This window comes from Trichomycterus rosablanca, chromosome 23, assembly GCF_030014385.1.
Source record: "Trichomycterus rosablanca isolate fTriRos1 chromosome 23, fTriRos1.hap1, whole genome shotgun sequence".
NCBI lineage: Eukaryota > Metazoa > Chordata > Actinopteri > Siluriformes > Trichomycteridae > Trichomycterus > Trichomycterus rosablanca.
The window spans coordinates 6,892,988-6,914,468 of record NC_086010.1 but is presented as its reverse complement, the minus strand read 5'-3'; the positions used below and the strand labels follow the sequence as shown (position 1 = coordinate 6,914,468).

At 38.0% G+C, this 21,481-nt stretch overlaps 1 protein-coding gene across 2 annotated transcripts in view; it reads right to left on the bottom strand.

Annotated features, from left to right (window-relative positions):
* The window catches only part of ek1 (eph-like kinase 1), a 71,365-nt gene extending 71,194 nt beyond the window's left edge, over positions 1-171 (bottom strand). For both annotated transcript variants that reach the window (XM_062986000.1, XM_062985999.1), the window contains exon 1: positions 115-171. In XM_062986000.1, coding sequence (XP_062842070.1) covers positions 115-162 — 48 coding nt within the window. In that variant the 5' untranslated portion in view covers positions 163-171. The remainder of the gene's footprint in view (positions 1-114) is intronic.
* Between the last annotated feature and the right edge of the window lie 21,310 nt (positions 172-21,481).

Sequence of the window (21,481 nt, the reverse complement as noted above, 5' to 3'; positions counted from 1 at the left end):
ACTGAGTTTGGCATTGACACTGTGCACTTAACTTAACAATTCATTACAAAAAATGTGAAAAGTTAGATTTCTAGGAGAAATCACAAAAGTTAGAAAAACATTAAGACGACGTACCCCTTCTGGTGGGTAGGCCTCCCAGCCCAGATCTCCTGGAGCCAGCATTGAGTCTAAGAGTGTAACTGTAAAGAGAAAAGAGAAGGAAAAACAGAAGATTACATCACCATCTTACATGTTAAACAAGCACATTCTTTTAAGTTTGTTGATTTGCTCTTAATTATGTTTTTCCAAACTAATGACTACTGCTGGTAATACAAGGTCATACATTACATTTGCAGAACATATTTGCAGCAATATTCAACATTTTTGCTTTGATAACCAGCATGAGCAGTAGAACACTTTTTAAAATATTTTTTTGTAATAAAAACAAAGCCTGAGCCCTGAACGTCCAACTTTAAGGTCCCAAACCACAGTTCTACATTACAGTGCTGAGAAGCAATGCACATTCAAACCTTAAATGTCTCGTCTCTTTCACACTGAATGTTAGCTTATTATCTTGTTATGCATACCTGATAGTGTTTCAATTAAAATATTAGGTTTTACATCAAGCATTACATAAAACATCTGTATTCAAATTGTAATAAAAATTAATTGTTTGGGTAAGCGTATTGGCTTTTGAGAAATGAAAGTCCTTAAGCTGATTTATGCTAGATAATAAGATATGATGCTCTACACTGTACATTTAATAAAGTTTACAGCATTTAGCAGATGTTTTCATCCAGAGAGACCTACAAAAGTGTTCTGTGCTTTTCACTGTGCAAACACTTCTTTAATTTAGTACAATTAGACAACATTTTAAGAACGCAGGTCTGCTGAGACCTCATTTGAAGACAATACACATAGGTAGAACAACAGTCAAACAGACACGGAAGGTTTATGACACCACTTGAGTGCTAGTACAGAAAAGAGCCTAGAAAAGCCAGACTTGTGGCTTAAAGTGCGTTAGAAGCAATTAGAAGACCACACAGTCAGTGTTTCTTACAGCTGTTTCAACTGAGCAGTGATACTGATGTTAATAACCACCAGAAAGAAAACCATCTAACAGACAGGTTATTATATCTTTTTGACAATTGAAGCATCTCCTTCTAAAAAACAGATAAAATAAAGGTTTTAATGCTAGTGCCCTTATAACTGCTGCTAGGTCCTTTTAAAACTTTAAATACAACTAAACCTTTACACAGAACACAGATACTCAGAAGGGATTAGAAAGGCAAAGAAGAAACTTCTACCCAAGAATCCCGCAATTCTTTGGTCGTAATCCCCATCCAGTTTTAAAGTACTCACCAAAACGCCTAAAAAAAGAGCTCAGAGACTAAAGCCAGAAAAAGAGGGAGTAAGAGAAGCATACAGAGATAAAGAAATGAGTTCTTAGCAATAATCTCAAGTGACCTATCGGTTGTGAGGGGAAAAAAGTAAGCCGATAGCACAGCTGGGGATTTAAACCCCTGATCCCAGTGGTAGTGGGCTATAAAAGGATACAGAGTGAAGCGATGGGTGGGTGCGTGGAATTGGATGGATGATTGGATGGAAGGATAAAATAAACTGTATGTATTGTATTTAACACAGGAAACAGTGTGCCTATTAGCATTGTTCATTACATATAGTGACTCGGTGAGAGAAAGAAAACCCTCTTTATTATTTACCATCTGACTCTGCTGTTTGACCAGATAAAATCCCACTGGGGGTTAAAAAGAGATCACCTCTGGGTCAATGATCAAATTTAACCATTTAAGCCGACAAACTGTGGTCATCAGCAGCAATTTTTGTGAGAACAGCAGCCACAGAGGAAAACAAAATAAAAGCTAACAGAGCAGAATGACGTCAGAATGATCCAGATGTCGATCAGAGGGCAAACAAAACTTACTATATATTTACAACATCTGCTTTTTCTATAGTTAAGGGAATAAACATTTGACTCCCTTAAAATAATTTGTAATAATGTGAATTGTGTCTACCCAATATGCTCAGTATTTACTGTAACATAATCAGAAATACTTTCTGAAGATAAACTAATTAATTCTAATATAAGTAATCTGTATAATCTGTGTAATATGTATAGTTGTATACTGCTAAAATATCTTATTTGTATTAGTACATTCATAAAAACAAAATTATCTTTTGCTTCTACATGATGCAACTGATCATCCACAGATTTCTAAAATCAGGGTACTTATTAATTTGCTATGATAGTGTTAAAGGGATGGGATGGTCGCCTGGGTTCTATTCCTTAACTGGGAGACCGGGGTGATTGTCAGAAGAGGCTAATATGAATTAAAATGGGCCTGGTCGTCCTGCAGTGTGAGCCATGCATTACTCATACATTCAGCCATGTTAATCTGGCTGTGTTTATTTCTAAGGCAGAATTCCCATACTTCTCATAATAAGCAATAACGCTTTAATTGTCGGGCCTAATTAAGCCCATGACCAAACATCTAAAAGTTGATATTATAATGAAATGTAATGCTTGTGTACTTAGACTATTTGATCAACAAAGAGATTATGATTTTTAGTCTAATTTTGAATTTGTAATGTCACATTAGCCAGGCAGAAATCTGATATCTCAGACTAAAAGGAAGTCAGCAGCAGCTGTCAGGATTGAATGGGTCAGTCCATTGGGGGATGACCAGAGCTCACACTGGGGCTAAAGAAAGCTTACATCCTGCTTTGACTGTTAAGATCCACCAGGAATACCCAGTATGTACCCTGACATGGCTGTCCCAACAACTTGTCAACTTTTAGTCGGAAGACCTGTCATCTTAGTCCTCACACCATGAAAAAAAAAACACAAAAGTGGTTCCTGGACAACAGCCAGAACTAGCTTATTCTATTCCTATTCTGACTTTTTCTCCTGTATAAAGCACAGTATCACCAATACTTTCTCACTCTAACACATACCTACGCTTCCAAATCTGGTTGCAGCAGCATTGATTAGATTTGTTATTCTTTCAGAAAGTAACAAGGGGCTGGAGGCAAAGGAGTTGTCAAGCTTGTCGACAGAAAGTCATGAACTGCAGTAGTATATCATAACTAAAACACATGTGTTCAGCAGCAGATGTTGAGCTTCTGCAGATAGAGTAGCCACCAAAATATCAACACAATCTTTCAGACGGATCAGAAAGATCACCAGGCTCACTGTGGTAGACCAGTAAGCAGATGTTGACTCGGATCCTTCTCTTATCCAAGCTATAACAGAAAAAGAGACCGACCCAAGCATGAGAAGTCCTTATGATTCCTATGATGACAGGTTTCATTTAAAATATCATATAAAGTGTTACAAACCAAACCTAAGTGAAAAGGCCAATCCCATGTATTATGTAAACATAAGCTTTTTATGAAGAACAAGTCATTTGTGTCTGTCTAAAAAGTCTTAAAAAACAGAAAGAAATAGAAACAGTGATTGAGCAAAGCAGAAAAAGGCAGCAGAACCATTCAGCGAGTTAATAGTGTGTATAATGTGTGCCACAGAGCACTGACAGGCTCCAGAAAGCAAAATTTAATGATGAGTGGTACAAACAAGGGTGCTAGATGTAGCGTGAGATGATGGCCTGTAGGAGCAGGAGCTCTTGGGATGCTTCATTACGAGAACACACATCTTGTCACACACCTGCCTCCTGTTTGTGAGATTACATGTGTGTGGCTCTCACCAAGGGTTATTCCTGTTCTGGAAAGCTGATTAGATACCAGGTCCCAGAAGAAATCTTGCTATGTTAACAATGCCATCACAAGGCACAGACTGGGACCACACACTCAGAGACTGACATCAGTGTCCAGATTTGAACTGATCGAGCTGTTATGTGCCATGTTTCTGTGCAGAAGCATTAAGGTCTAAAAAAAAGACAATGTTACCTAAGACAAACATGTTTTTTCAGTGGAAATCTGATAATGCATTAACTTAAGCTACAATATGTTGAGGATCACTGTAGGAAAGCAACTGGGTAAAGACAAAGCTCATCTAAAGAAAATAATTCATTTATTAATTATCTGTTTTACCACCATTTCATCCTGGTCAGGGTCGCAGTGGGTCTAATTCATTGGGCGAAAGGAAGGAAACACCTGGGACAGGTCACTAGTACATCACAGGTCAGACACTCACACATTTACACACAAATCATACTTAGGGCAATTTTAGAAGTTCTGACAACATGTCTTTGGACTTGTGGGAAGGAAACCACACAGACACAGGGAGAATATGCAACCTGCACACAGAAAGGACCCTGACTGCCCAGTTGAGGACTAGAACCCAGGCCACCATGCCGCCCCTTTAACACTATTACAGTAAATTAATAATAACTTAAGAACAACAGTATATAAAGGATGTTTTTAGGAGTATTGTCTGCTTGTTAAAACATACTTAAGCTGTTAAATGCAGGAAAGTTTATAAAAGCATCTTGCAAGCTGTTCTTGTTCTTGTTCGGGCCACCAGATTTCAGCAGTAACGTTATTTACTTATTCCAGAACCATGCCTTTTTCATTTTTCAATTCATTTCACACAACTTCACGTCAAACACTGCGTTTCCACTTTCTGCCCTGTTTCAGAAGGTTATCTGTGATAGTTTGGACAGGTCTGACAGGAGAGCAGCCGAGACCGAAATGAAGTTTTTCATGAGGGACGAAAGTGAGGCGTTTGATAAAATCACCTTGAAGAGCTGCAGGAGAGAGCAGAGCCACATGCAGCTGAATCAATACATGCCCTCATCACACGTTAGATTAATCCTGTTCAGCAAATACAGCTGCTACACTTGAGCTTCACAGGCAAATTTGAGCCTCTTCTAACAGTAGGGATGTGAACTAGAGGAGGACATTTCAATTTCAGATATTCGGTATATGGCCAGACATATGTGAACATTTGACCTTGACTTTGTAAAGATACCGTTCCAAAACCAAGGGCTTTAATATCAAACAAACATTTGTGAGGTCAAGATCTGACAGGCTCTCTGAAGGCGCATATTTTAAGTGAGGGGGGGATGCCAACTGAATGTAAAATGTAAAGCAATGCAATTCAAATTATTTGAGTGCACACACACACACACACACACACACACACAAGGACTAAAACAAAAGCATGAACAGACAGTGTGGTAGCACTTTTACCAACAACACTATTAACTTTATCCTACCTGCTGTCACAGATGCCAAATAACTGAACCCCCACTACCGAGCAGCAGTGTTTTAATAATATCATACTCTAACTGCAATTTTGGTGTTTTGAAACTTCTAAAAATGGTGCATTTGCATTACAGCATGTGTGACAGCATCTTTTAGATCATTGTGCTTTACAACTAAGTTTTAAGTGGCCATATAGACCTTTGTGAATAGAACAGCTAAGTCTGGGTTTTGGATGTAACACTTGTCAGAAATTTGGCAACCTCTTGCACATTTTAAGTGCATGTCCATGATTAACTGTTTGCATAATACACTTTCTCATCAAATATTGCAGTACAATATAAAGACAACTGCCCATAATAAAAAGCAAAAAGTATTCAAATAAAACATAAGAAATGTTGGTGAGATACACCAATACAGTGCATGATCAGGGCTGCGAGTGAGCAAAATGTCAACAAAATAATGCAAATCAAATCTAAAGAAATAAGAAGAATTTGGTAAAATGTGTATCCATACTAGTTAAATATACATTCATTTTTTTTAATGTAGCCTATTTGCTTAATGTAGATTTTGCACGATTTGCTCCAGACCCCTTTACTGATACATCTTGGCAATCTGGTACTAAGCTACAAATGGTTCAGTGATTGGGAATCTCTGAAATATGACATGTAAAACTCAATCATCATTGCAACATTCTTCATAATGCTACATTAGGCATAAAACATATAGTAAACAACACTTAAATAGCCTATGACTCAATCTGTTGCCTCAACCACACTGACCATGTTAATGACTCTCTAGTCAATGGGGTAAAGCTAAGACTGCATATTGGGCCAATTAGGAGACTGTATTATTACTCTCACACAAAAGCTAGCGTTTCATTCTCCTCAAAATCTAGGAGCCCAAAACAAGCAGAGCGACAGCAAGAAAGAAAAAAAAAGGAAAGACCCAGGCCTTCCTTCACCATGGCCACTGAACATGGTTGAACTGGGCACAAAAGAGAACTTTTTCTCATGCAAATTTCTCTGCCACAGCGGAAAGAGAACAAAGACAGTGAAAAGGCCTCTCCAAACAAAGTAGGAATGCTTACAAAAAGAGAGCTAATGAGAGCAAGCTGCAAAAGATGGGGATCCTAGAAGGTCTCACAAAGACACAGGGATCATGAATCAATGGGCAAATTAAGTTATTTGAACTACCTGTGTGTAAATCTCATAAATGTATAAAGTACCATAGATAATGACGGGTGCATTTAAATGTGGATAATATTAAGGCAAATCTTTATTTGGTTTGGTTTCATATAAAATGTATGTTTTGTTTGTTTATTAGGACTTTAACGTCATGTTTTTACACTTTGGTTACATTCATGACAGGAACGGTAGTTACTCATTACACAAGATTCATCAGTTCACAAGGTTATATCAAACACAGTCATGGACAGTTTTGTATCTTCAATTCACCTCACTTGCATGTCTTTGGACTGTGGTAGGAAACCGGAGCACCCTGAGGAAACCCACGCGAACACGGGGAGAACGTGCAAACTCCACACAGAAAGGACCCGGACCGCCCCACCTGGGGATCGAACCCACTTAGCCACCGTGCTGCCCTAAAATGTATGTACAATAGTATTCGGGGACACCTTCTAATTACTGAAATGATCTGTTTTAGCCACAACAATTACTAACAGGTGTAGTCAATTAAGGAAATAAAGGAAATTATATGCTTCTAACTTCGCAAATTTTGCAGCAACAATTTAGGGAAGCTTATTTGCTATTCCAGCATTACTGTACATTGGGCACAAAGGTTGCAAGAAACTCCAGTGGCCTGCAAAGAGCTCTGACCTCAGTTTTATATGAATATAAACCTGAAATTGAGACTTTCTTAACCAACATTGGTGCCCAGCTACACAAATAGTCTTTGGACCTAATGGGCAAGTTCCTACAGACACAAGTCTGGTGAGAAGCCTTCTCAGAAGTTTGGCTGTGTTTGTAGCTAAAAAAAATCACATGAAGGTTTTTTAATACCATTAATACCATTTGTCTTTTAATACCATAGCCTCTTTTTGTCAAACTGGACCTTTTCACAAGCATGTAAACACAAGTCTTACACTTGGATGTAATATATAATACATTTTGCTGTATTTATCTCACCATTGTTTACTGTACAATGATGTTATTTACCTACTAACAATGGTTTTCTAGCTGAACTAAGACCTTTTCTCTCAGTCATTTAAGCTTTTGTGTTAACATGACTAAGGATTTAATTAACTCATAATGTGTTCTGCCTTACGAAAACCAAAATTAGACGTCTGTTGACCAGATTTACTCCACTAACCTCTATTCAGACAAAACAACATTAATAGAGCAATGCCCCTGAGGACAGGGCTTATGACTCGCCTGTCTGCACTAAGCTTTCACACACATACACAAGAAGGGCCTCCAGGGTACCACCTACTGTCTATTACAAGGACTGCAATCCCCTGAACTAATGCTGATTTTCCAATAAGCACACCTCAATAGAACCAACACAATTAACATCACAAACCACACAGTGACGTGATTATATTGACAAAGATTGCAATAATCAGAAAATCATGTATTTGTAGTCCAATCCAGAGGCACTCTATTATGCTAGATTCTAACCTGGATCTCAGCTGTACTATCAACTGGTCGAGCGTCTAGACTTAATTGGCTATGTCTGTTAGGGGTGGGGGATTGGGGGGTAGGCCAAAGCTCTCCAATGAGTTGGCGCTTTCTTCAGGATATTCCTGCTTTGCACCCGGTGTTTCCTGGTGGAACTGCCATGACCAGGAAAATGTGGTTGATGAAAATGAAATATTAAAAGAATCATCTAAAAATCATTGGCTGGGTGTTTGGATAGTAATTCACTTGCTTTACACTAAGGTCTTGCCAAACCTTTAAATCATTTAACACAGCACCATGGCACCAGGGACCAAGTTCAAACCTTGTCTTTGTTAACCGTCTGATTGGGGGCTGGCATGTTTACATCTTTTCCACATGGGTTTTGTCCAAGAAGTCCTGTTTCCATCCACCTCCAAAAATCTGCCAGTGGTGGATTTACTTCTCTAAATCTCTCCTACATTTGTGTTATTCATTAAATTAATGGAATATATAGGGTTTATCCACCCCCTGTACCTAGTGTTTCTGATTGGCACAATACCTCATTTGGAGTTAAAGTAATTAGTTAATATCTTAATATGTTAATAAATTAATTACTTAGTAACTAAATCCAAGTTAGTTTTACCACAAACTTCATGCAGTACCAGTAGTAACAAATACAACAAATTATCTACAAGTGTGACTAGGAATGCACTGAGCATCAGTTTTGGGACAGATACTAGTCTAAAATTATGGTTCAGTATAAGACAAGACATTTCAATCATGCCACATTGTTATCCAAGCATGTCGTCATCACTGACATTTTGAATAGTTTATTTACAGAGAGTTAAATAAGCTACGGTACTGGCTAATAATGAGCTATGATATCTGTATTATATAAAAAATGACAAATGAGAAGGTGTGACACACTGTGAGAGTAACGTTGTTTTTAAAGAAATGCCAAAGCCTAAAAATAAGCTTTTTACTGGTCAGAATCATTAAGGGCCCAGAGCCTATCCCATTTATCAAATTCACGCTAAACAGCATGTCAGTCCATTACAGGACAACAGGCATTCACCCACCCACTCAATTATTCACAGCTAAGGGTGTGAAATTGGCATAAAGCCATGTGGACATGGGGAGAAAATGCAAAACTCAACACAGACAGTCAGTAACTGCAAGGGGGACTGACAGTCCCTAAAACTATAACCAAATCATTTAATACTTTTTAGAGAATTATTTATTCTGTCATTACATTTGATTGTGTTAAATCTCAGGAAGACACTCTATCAATTCTACTCACTTTTCCAGCCTTACTTATAAACCTAATGAAAGCTTTTTAAGTCTTGCTGAGCTGATTTGGTTGACAAATTGACAAAACTGACAAAACAAAACTCTTCTGCTTTCCATATTAGTAAGAAATATTACTGTTACTAGACAATAATTCGCAGTATTATTCCTTTATCCTGGACAGGGTTGCCGTGGGTCCAACTGAGCACAATGCAGCAACAAATGACGATCCATCGCATGTCCCCAGCCATCCCTTACCCCACAGTCGTAGCTAATCATGTCTGTATCTAGACACTCCACCAGCCGATAGCACTGCAGGGGATTTAAACTCTGGATCCTAGCTGTAGTGGGCAAGTGTAGTTTCCCGCTGTGCCACCTTAGCACTTTAGATTAGTCATATTTCTGTACAGATCTGTAGAGGGCTTTTAAGATTTTAAAGACCCAATTTAATGCTTGTAGCTCACTCTAATGGGTCGAACTACTTTATTTAAGCTATATAGATACATAGAAGTCACCAGCTGCAGTTAATCCAAACTGTTTGAAGTATATGTGTGTATATAAATCTGTGTGTGTGTGTGTGTGTGTGTGTGTGTGTGTGTGTGTGTGTTTAAACCCCATTATAATAAAATAAAAGTCTTATTCAAACATTAAGCTGCATGAATGATGAAACCCCAAGACTGGTCATCACATTCAGGTTGCTTTGACAGTAGCTGCTGTAGCTGGCTTGTCTGTTTAACTCTCGAATCAGTTAATAAATCCTTAATTAACAGCTAAACAAAAAAAGACAAATTAGCCACATTTGTTTGTGCATTTTGTGCAATTTATCTGTTCTGTAGTGGTAACAAACAAACACCCAGTAACAGTATGATATACATCAAATGAGTTCACTTTATTATGGAGTTTTGTTATATCCAGGTAGGGCTGGGCGGTATGATGGTACATTTGATATACCGTTGTTGATTCCTCGTACTGTATGGATTTTTAAAATACCGCCATACCGTAGCATAGTTAATACAACAGCTGTAGGCTTCAGTAGGCAGCAAATCACATAATATTCCTCTATAGACAGCTGAGAAAGAAGCTTTCAGAGCAATAATTAAAACACTGGATTCCAGGTTTGTCTTAAGGGATGAAAATTGTTCAGGTCAGTTGCTAAACCAACGATATAAGTGAACTAGAAGCGGAGATATATAAAGTCGTCCACTTTTCTACAACATACCAGTGGTCAAGTTGTACAGTGAAGTTTGCAATCGTCGTTTTATTTGTTAAATGGAGAGCTAAGGGTAATTGTACAATACTTAAATACTAAATAAACAATAACAATTTTATATATTGCAACAGTTTCACGCGTACTGATTCCATCATATGTATACTGTGTCATTTTGTGGGGCCAAGCAAAGTTTATAGTCCTCAAAACCTGCATTATATACATGGTGAAATAAGCACTTTTTTTTTTCTATGTACTTATGACAGTAGAATAATCCACAGACATATAAAAAGTCCCAATCATACAAAAAAACCATACTGTGGTATACCGTGAAACCGTCAGAATTTTAAAAAATACCGTGATACAAATTTTTGATCATACCGCCCAGCCCTAGACATTGTGACTACAGGGAACTTACCCTAAAGTGTCTCTTTTTGTCATTTAAACCACTTAATAGTACACTATACAGCATAACCACTGTCAAATCAAACACTAGTTTAAACTTATGAGAAATATATTATCTGTATTTAAGCATTTAATCCACATTTACATCCCTGAACTGACCTGTTCGGAGGGCTGTTAATGCGCGAGAGCCGTTCAAACTCAACCGAAATTTCCGTTAGCGAAGCCACCAAACCAAACAGCCTTAAGAAATGTTCGGGAATAATAAAAAACACTTCTACCACTTACCTTCATTATCGGGATAATTCCTTAACGCCTGACAGTCTATTAAAGTGTGAAGAAGAAGGAAAAGAAGGAAAAGGGAAGAATAAATCCGATAGAGAGACATGTTCACGCCGCTCGCGCATCCCTGTGCGCTAACTTGGTTTGTGTGAGCCTGAGCGACTGGAAGGAGGTTCGGTCAGGCGCGCGCCCTGTCAATCATCCCAAAAGTAGGCGGGGCTTGTGTGTGTGTGGGTATAAAAGACCGACCGTTGGGCTCAGGAGCGCATTGATGAATGTTTATCGATTGGAAACAGCCTGACTTCGAATCGAATGTATTCGTTCATTGATTGACCATTTTCCTAATCGGGGTTGCGGTGGGTCCGTCGCCACCCATAAAGTCGCAGGTTATCGCAAACCAGCTCACGTCTTAATAAGTAAAATCATATGTTGGCGTACAGCCTTTTTATATACTGTATGTTATATTAATAAAATTTCATATATAAATTAAATATATATGCTAACATATATATACAACATATAATGGCATATAAAACTAGTCCTATAAATATATTTAATATATGTACATACACATTTTATTAAAGATATTCCATATATGTTTTAAACTTATATTTCAAGTAAATACTTCTGAAGTGAAAAAAAGAAAAATAATTTTATTATTCTGTCTGTTTTTCTATAAACATTTCTAATTGATATTTAAAATGTAATTAACATGAAAACTAAGAAGAAATCAATATATTTTTTTCAATTGAGCTCAAGATAACGAGTAGAATTATTGGGAAAAGCAGTTGGTATAACAAAAAAAAGAAAGTTTAATCAACTTGCTTTTTAGGTGTAATAAATTAATGTTTTAAGTTATGCTAACTCAAGTTTTCATTATACATTACTTAACTTTTTTAAGGCAACTGGTTTCCTCAATTTTTTTAAGTAAATTGAACTTATCCGGGCTTACAGTGATCCAGAGGATACATGTATGTTACAATAATATATCACCTTACATGTAACATATGTGGAAAAACCATTATTGCTATAGGGGCATATATGTCATACAGTATATTACATTTCTGTGGGGGATGTTAGAGCAGCCAGTCCACCCTTCGCATGTCTTTGGGAAGTTGAACAAAATCTAACTCCTCAGTCAGGGGTGAAGATCAAACCCACCTCTGGCTCATCTGGAAGATTGGTTGGCATACAGCAACATAACTTCCTAAATACCTGTCAAATGTACATGCATTCAGTTTTATGGTTATATATATATATATATATATACACTGTATATATATATAGTTTTATGTTTTATACCAGACCCAACTGAATCACCAAGTAGTTTTATGTTTTATACCAGACCCAACTGAATCACCAAGTAGTTTTATGTCATATACTGAGAGATTCACCAGATCCTACTTAATCACCAAGTAGTTTTACATTTTATATACTGAAAGATTGACCAGAGCCAACTGAATCACCAAGTAGTTTTAAAGAGACCATGGACAAGACCTTAAATAAGCAAGCAAGAAGCAACAGTGGCATAGAAAAACTTCCTGCAATGCATAAAGAAGAAACCTTGAAAGCAACGTGACTCCAAATAGAAACTCATTCTATGTGACGAAGGACAGTAAGGTTAAATAAAAAAACTAAATGAAGAATTTATAAACTCTTTGTAATCTTAGTAGTAGTTCTTGGTTAGTTAAAGTCTCTGGGTTAGATAATGCAGCAAGGGAATGCTTACAATAAATTGTGGAAGCACAGAGGTGCATCAGGATCATGCACCACTATCTAATCAGCCAGGACCAGGGGTGAGAACCCACAACAGGCAAGTGTACTGGGGTTTTCATTCAGCAAAGGGATCATGATCCACAGCAGCATTAATGAGTATCCTAAGTACAGTTCCAGACAGAGAGAATTGATTATAAGAAATATAATAAAGTGTACAAAATCTTGAACAAGGTGTAACTGCTGATCATAGAGCAGGTATCTATTGTGTTTTGGGTTTTTTTTTTATACGTCTGATTTTTCAGTTAGTCAAATAAAAAACAAAGGTGCAGTTGGCTTTACATGGCAAGGAGGTCATGTGCTAGTCAACTTGCATACCTAATATTGGTGCAAATGGATAGTAGAAGTAGAAGTTTAAATGTTAAAAAGTGGTATTGTTTTAGGTGACCTCAAGCCCATCTTAACATATGTAGTGGTTATAACATCAATTTATCTGTATGCCTTATTTTAACTGACAGAGAATCCATTGTGCATCCAATCCAAGCTCCATAATCTCCATAACCAGAGTTTAAATGTTAATTGACAGTCGAAATTGTTCCCTAAATTGTTGAATTGTTTTCTGATTTGTTTATTTGGTTTGTCAGTTGGTGCCACAGTAGTTGTAATTACTTTTTGCTTACTTCATTTTTCCTACTTCATTACTTTGCATATAGACATTTTCCTATCATCATTTTATACCAGTGTCAACAAAAACCCTCTTTTTGTGCCTCTCTTCTGTCTCTCCCAGTGACAGATGGGACTGAATGTGTGGGTGATTTTAGTAAAAATTGATGACCCATAAAAACAACCTCTTCATGCTGGATAAAAAGCATTCACTTGACTTAAACCAAGCAACAAACACACTTCTTTCAGTTTGTGAATGTGTGTGTGTATGTGTTGTCGGTTAATCTACATATGGTGTCAGGTGTCATTAAATCTGCATGGTGTCTTCCACTCTTTTGTCCCTCACATTTTAACCGCCTTTCACATTTTTAATTGACCTCCTTAACCCCCATTTACATGCATGCTTCACTGAGACTCACTCTTGAACAAATACAAATAAGCTGTCTACTTTATTCTGTAGCAAATTATCACTGCTATTAATTTATCAGTCAGCGCTGTGAAGACAAATCATCTACATGCATGTTTAGTGCATTAGGCTAAGTAGGATGAAAACAGGCTATTCCTTTCCCTCCGCATATAGGCAGCCAGGCTTTGACAGCTCCAACAAGGCTAAGGAATACTTAGCAACCTTTAAACAGAAACCTCCCCACTGCTCTGTGGTCACAGTTCGAGCCTAATAAGATGTGTTCAAGCTCATAGGGCCAGCTCTGATGATCACCATATTCCAGTGGCGGCTGCTGGTCTTTCAAAGAGGGGAAGCTCATTGTCGGCTTACATCATAAAATTTGTCAATTTATTTACACATAAATTCTGCCCTCTGTTCCTTTTACAAGAAAATGGCCTGAAATGGGTTGCAGTTTGTCTTTCGACTTCACTCGCAAAATCCGCGATGGGACTGAAGCTCCTAGTGATTAAGTGACTAATGAAGTGTATTGCTTTGGCAATACGAATGTCCCTATTTGTCATGCCAATAAAGCTTCTTTTGAGTTTGAGAAGTGACGGTGTAGCGCTCAAACGAGCTGTCAATCAAAACGGGATTCAGTCTTTCCACTGATCCTCCAATCATCTTGCAGAAGCTCAGCGTCCGTTTTTTATTGAGTTTACTTGTAAAAATCGGCCAATCTTTGTGAGGTCTATCGGTATGGTGTACTATACAAATCAAATTAAAGAAATGTTATTCAGAATATGCCAATGCCAGGGATCTAATCATAGAGATGTACATACCTTTTTATGTCAGTTTGGCATGTGGGTATGTGATGCATATCAATGGTCCAGGATGTATTTTCACATTTCAGTGTTCCTAGAATAGTCTCTGGACCCACAGATTCCATGATAAGAGTAAAGTATGACTATGAAAGACAGAATTAAGCCTTTAGAAAAGAATAAACGCTGTTAAACCAACTTGTGAAAGTTCCAATGAAGTTCTTTGTAGATCATCCTCAGTTGCCAAGTCTTAAAGTAGAAAAACAAATAAATGCACATAGGACAACCCCAGGTGTTTTCAGGCTTATAAATATTTAGCTTTTCTGTCATCAGCCAAAGCTAAACCATGTATTATACCTCAAGTCGTTTAATCTTACTGAAAGTAAAGTGGTTCTAAAGATTCAAGCAGGCCAGCTTTTATGTTTTGCCCTTTAGTGGTCTCTTGGCCTTTCCTTAAATAAGTTTCTCATTTAGATAGCTGGCAGCAGAAAATGTACCATTCATGAAGCCAAACAAAAACCTGCTACCCTGCTGCCAACTTTCTAGTGCCAGTAGCTTTAGTTTTAAGGTCATTGAGTGTTTCCCAAGTGTTTACCCTCCACCAGACACACATTCATACATTAGTGTCTGTTTGCACAGAGTCAGACAACTACTTGTGACAACAAACTCTGCTCTTCTACCACATTAACCACTACACTAACCTACTGCAAGTTCACTATGTCCTTAAAACTCTGTAAAAGAAAGTTCCTGGATCTAGTAACAGCACCCCCCGCACTTCCTTTTTTGCGTCCTGTGCACTAGACATCCTTTGAGCAACCAAACAAAACAGCGACTGCATCTTTTGTGACAAGAGCGCGGGCCATTAGAGGTTGGACGCTGCTGGATTGACAGGATCCCAGGCCCTACCCATCAGAGGTGAACAGGAGTGTGGGAAGTGCCTGGCACACAATGCCTATCTCGGAGAGGGGTGGAGGCAAGGGGCCAAGGCCTCAGCTCTGTGGCAGATAGGCCAAGCTCTCATTCTCCACACTGAGCCCCTGGGTCAGGACTGAGGCCCTGCAGCACTATAGTTCTGGAGAGTAGCACAGCCTTCATGTAACCTTGCCCATATGGTCCTGTTCTGCCTGTTTAAAGGCAGCCGGTGCTAGACGTGGCCAGTTCAGTGCAAGACTGTCAAGTTCAATGTAGAAATGCAAATAAGTTAATGAGTTTCATTTTTCTTTTATTTTCTTAGCTCAAGGCAATGTAATCTGTAACTCCCAACCTTGGCAAAAGATAACTTACTCATGACAACATAACAGTACTGAATTCTTTCTCTAATACTTGATGAGATTGAAGTATACAGACCAAAGAGATCTCAAAACACTCAATACAGAATCTCTCTGATCCTCTGGACACATGTATTTTATCTTGTGGAGTTCACTTTTCAGCTCACCCCACAGAAGACAGGAATTTTAAGGTAGTGCAGTTGTTTAGATGGTAGTGGGAATGTTTGACAGTGCAAGATTTTGAGGGATTATATATAGTTTTATTTTCATATCTTTGACAGAGGTTCTTCCTGCAGTCATAAAGATAGGGATAATAATCAAGGGCAGATGTAACGCCTTTATTTGTCATATATGAATGCTTATTCTTGATTTGATGGCTGCAACAGATTGCAAATAATAGGGAAATAGGAAATGTAAATCACTTTGCTATATAACCTATTCTTTTAATCTGTAATTGTTTGGAATACACACCAATCAGCCATAACATTAAAACCACCTCCTTGTTTCTACACTCACTGTCCATTTTATCAGCTCCACTTACCATATAGAAGCACTTTGAAGTTCTACAATTACAGACTGTAGTCCATCTGTTTATATACATACTTTTTTAGCTTGCTTTTACCCTGTTTTTCAATGGTCAGGACCACCACAGAGCGGGTTTTATTTAGGTGGTGAATCATTCTCAGCTCTGCAGTGACAATGACATGGTGGTGGTGTGTTAGTGTGTGTTGTGCTGGTATGGGTGAATCAGACACAGCAGCACTGCTGGAGTTTTTTAATACCGTGTCCACTCACTGTCCACTCTATTAGACACTTCTACCTAGTTGGTGCACCTTGTAGATGTAAAGTCAGAGACGATCGCTCATCTATTGCTGCTGTTTGAGTTGGTCATCTTCTAGACGTTCATTAGGGGTCATAGGATGCTGCCCACAGGGCGCTGTTGGCTGGATATATTTTTGGTTGGTGGACTATTCTCAGTCCAGCAGTAACAGTGAGGTGTTTAAAAACTCCAGCAGCGCTGCTGTGTCTTATCCACTCATACCAGCACAACACACACTAACACACCACCACCATGACAGTGTCACTGAAGTGCTGAAAATGACCCACCACCCAAACAATACCTACTCTGTAGTGGTCCTGTGGGGGTCCTGACCATTGAAGAACTACAAAGTGCTTCTATATGGTAAGTGGAGCTGATAAAATGGACAGCGAGTGTAGAAACAAGTAGGTGGTTTTAATGTTATGGCTGATTGGTGTATATATAGTAGATATAACACTTTTATTGTTGTATATTGTACTCCCTCCTTCAGACATAGCCAAATGTGCCTGTTGGGCACCCCAGCCAATTCAATAGCACCACTAAGATTCAAACTTGAGAGCTTAAGCTCACTACAGTCTCACTAGGGCAGTGATAGCTCAGTGGTTAAGGTACTGGACTAGTAAACAGAAGGTTGCCGGTTCAAGCCCCGCCACCACCAAGTTGCCACTGTTGGGTCCCTGAGCAAGGCCCTTAACCCTCAATTGCTCATCGTGTTCAGCTCATTGTGTAAGTCGCTTTGGGTAAAAGCGTCTGCTAAATGCTGAAAATGTTAATGTAAATGTACAGTGGTAGGCTAGTGTTAGATGACTGCTTTTCCTGAGCACCCTGGGGTAGTAGTTGTTAATGAGTGCAGTTAAACAAGCCTTACTTATATTGGTACAACACAAAGAAATCACTAGTTATAGTCAATATTAATTACTTATTAGGTTATTAGAATCACTAACTAAATAATCTAAAGTTGCTGTATTTAATTGTTTACGTAAACAAAAAGCACAGTTGCAAAAATTATATATGTAAACTTTGGACAATACAGTCAGTATTGAAATCATTTTCCTGGAATCTCAGAATGACAAATATCTTTTCTACTTTTGTCTTTTATTATTACCATAAGGCTGAAAAAATATTTTACTGATTTTGTCTGTACTGAAGCGTAAAACTGAAACCAAGCAGATCAATTCCTGGTGCTACTACCCTGCTAGGTATTTATAATTGTTCAGAATCTCATTATTAAACAGCTGCTTAGCCTAATTTGATCAATATCTAGTGATCAGATATCAAGCGTGTACTCTAAGTATTGGCAAACAGACGCTGGAGGAGGCTGTTTATGGCAATCAAGCGAATCCTTGTATAGCATCTACTTAACTGGGTCAATATACAGAATGCTTATAAATATTATAATTGTGTTACTTGGAACAGCAGCAGTCTGTGAAAGTGAATAGTGAGGCTCGTTTTCTAAAATCCTTGCAGTTGATTATGTTGCAGATATGCTGGAAGGTCTCTCCAGGGGTGTTGCTGTTTCTATATGGCAGTACACAAGGATTAAGGATTTTCTTTAACACAGTTCATTTTGACCTGTTCTACTCGCAAGACCTCCTGGGAACAACGGCACAGTGCTTTAGCAGACACTATTAAACACCTCTTCTTTCCAAATGCAAATGTTCTATAGGGTCAAACATCAAATCCCTAACATATAGGCCAGGCTCTAATCTGGAACACACAGCCAGGCCCTCTGCCCTCTTCCAACACAAGGTTTTAATGACCTCAGTTAACCCCTTAGCTTTAACACCAAAATCCCCAAAGCAAACTCTGCTCTCTTATCTCCCACACACAGTCAGAAATATGTTTAACGCACATAACAAGAACAATAAAAAAGAAACAAGTACAAGGACACAATCAATGTCAGTAATGATTCAAATCCTAAATATATGGTGCATGTCAGTTTGGCTCCAACAGTAATTACAGTAATACATTTCTTGATGAGGCTGCTTAGGTAAGGGAACATGATCTTAGCTGATGCTCTGGACCCAGGCTGGACATTTATTTAGCTAATAGACAAAGCTCTTTATTAGATGTGTTAGTACCGTAGAAGTTTTTTTTTCTGGAATATGGTGTATGACAAAGTTGTTAAAAGCAATCATTTATTATTATTATTTTTATTATTATTTTATTGTTTTAATTTCCAGCAAGAGCTTTATCCTTGTCAGGTTTGCGGCTTGTTTGATTCCACTAAGAAACCCTAGGTGCAAGCCAGGAACACCCTGGACAAGGCTTTAATACAGGGGCAAAGTAATGCTAGAACAAAAACTGACTTTTCACAAACTTTAGCTACAAATGTGGAAGCTCTTCACTCACTCACTCACTCACTCACTTTCTTAACCTCTTATCCAGTTAGGGTTGTGGGGGGGGTGCTGGAGAATATGGGCGCAAGGCACACAGTAACACCCTCCAATTAACCTGACTGCAGGTGACTGACAGACACAGGGAGAACATGCAAACTCCGCACAGAAAGGACCCGGAACAACTGCCTGGGGATCGAACCCAGGACCTTCTTGCTGTGAGGTGACAGTGCTACCCACCGAGCCACCTTGCCACCCGGAAGCTCATTAATTATTTTATATAATTAATTTTAGACACCTGTCAGTAATGGATTTTGCTGGGTTTAGGGCATAGTGATGCCACTTCAGAATGGTAATTTTTAATTGAACTGTTGTTTTTAGATAGCAGTTTACTTTAGAAAACAATTAGCTGTATGATTCAGGTTTTGCACAGCAAGACACCCAATGGACACCACTTTATACGGGCACAAGTACAAAAGAATTAAAATACTCGTATTCCTTGTATTTTGACGGTTGGCACTTCCAATCAAGAACCTTCAATAATGGTTCATCGTAAGGTGAGATTCCAGTATTGCTACAGGGCAGTGGACAGTCTTTTACTTTGCAGTCTTCCTCTCTACACAGTGAAGGCCCAAGCCCTGCTAATGGCACTAAACTACATTGACAATGAGCACCTTTCCCGGGCACTGATTTGGACTGACTCCAAGTCCTGCTTACAAGCAATGGAAACTCTATCACCCCACCACCCAATTATAAACAGAGTTTTGGAAAAATACAAGAACTCACCAATATAAACTACAACATAAGATTCTGCTGGATTCCGGGACACTGCAGAATTGCTGGTACTGAAAATGCAGACCAATTAGCAAGAAACACAGCAGGAGATGAAACAACAGACTGTAAACTTCCCCCATCAGATGCTAAACCACTTATATCTGTCTAGATTAAAAATATGTGCCAAACAGAATGGAACACAGAATGTGAAAATAAACTTCATGAAATATGTCCTGTCATTTTCACCAAAGTAAAAATACAACCAGAGAAACGTATTGATCTACACCAGATGCCGCATTGGACACACACATTTAACACACTCTTATCTTGTAAGGGGGGAAGCTACACCACTCTGCAATATTTTCCAAATACCCATTTCAATCAAACATATACTAACTGAATGCCTCAAAAACTTACAAGACCGACAATGTACAGCAATAACAAAAACTGTGGAATTTTCTTTTTCACCAAGACAAAGTAGAAACAATCCTCAAATTCTTGAAATAGATTAATCTAAAAGAATGCATATAAAACATACTAAAACAACACTTGACAATGGCTATAGACTGATACCCTTTCCTGCTGTGAATATAACCATTGTGTTACTTTGCAGTCTTCATTTACAGTTTTTTTATTCTAATATGTGAAAAGAAGTTTGTGGAGGGAACACAGCAGTATATTGTATGAATTTTAAAAGATTGAACCCATTTCTTTCTTACTGAGTCACAGATGATGGTGATGATGATGAAGCGTTTGCATCATTGTATGCTCTGAAGACCATGGTCTATGGAAAAGGTCTCTGTATTGATCCTCAAGAGATTGTGGATATTTGTATATATGTTTTCTTTTATAGATTAGGATAGATAAGAAGGCAGTGGCAAATATTCCATAAAAATAGCAATCAGAAAGTTGGAGTGTGGATTAAATACATTTAAAAAACATTTTACTGGAAGCTAGTTTAACCAGCTGTTTTTTTTTAGCCAAATTATTTTTTTAATACACCCAAATTATACACTATTCAGCTTGCAAAATTCAGTTGATATTATTTTAATCTACATTATTTTGTTTTATAATTTAAATTTTACTTTATTTTTTCTCAAAAATGCAACTGGAAAATATGACCCAAACTGTCATTATTGCATGTTGTGTTCCCAACCATCTGCTAGACAGTGCATATAATTAGTACACTTGCTCTTTTATTTATACATTCAACTGCATCATCCTGATCAGGGTTGTGGTGGTCGTGTAGCCTTGCATACAAAACAGGGATTGACTGATGAATTGCTCCCCTAATCCTGCCTTGTGATCAGTGCTTCTTGGGTTGTGAGAAGCAACACAAACCTGATTTGGGTGAAGTACCTACTAAAAATAAAATATTATGTTCAAACCTCAGTTAGTAACAGTATGATTAGAAAGCAGTGATTTATAAATTCTCTTTAACCTGTATTAAATTAAAAAGTGTGAGTACTCCCATTATTCCCATTATTCCCATGCTGGTGTGTGTATCAGCAAATAATCAAGTAATACTTTCTGAATGAATGTGACCTGGACTAGCATTAACATTACTTGTGTTGTACTACACTTTTTGAGTGAATGGGAACAGGTGCCCCCTGGGTAATGCAGTTTCTATATAGTCATTTAGAATTTCCCAAAACTTGAGAAGGCAAAAAAGAACTGGCAGCTTATAAAAAGGGCTGGTACACAAGAAGATGTAACGGTACGCCATTGTAAAAGTGCCATTACTGCCA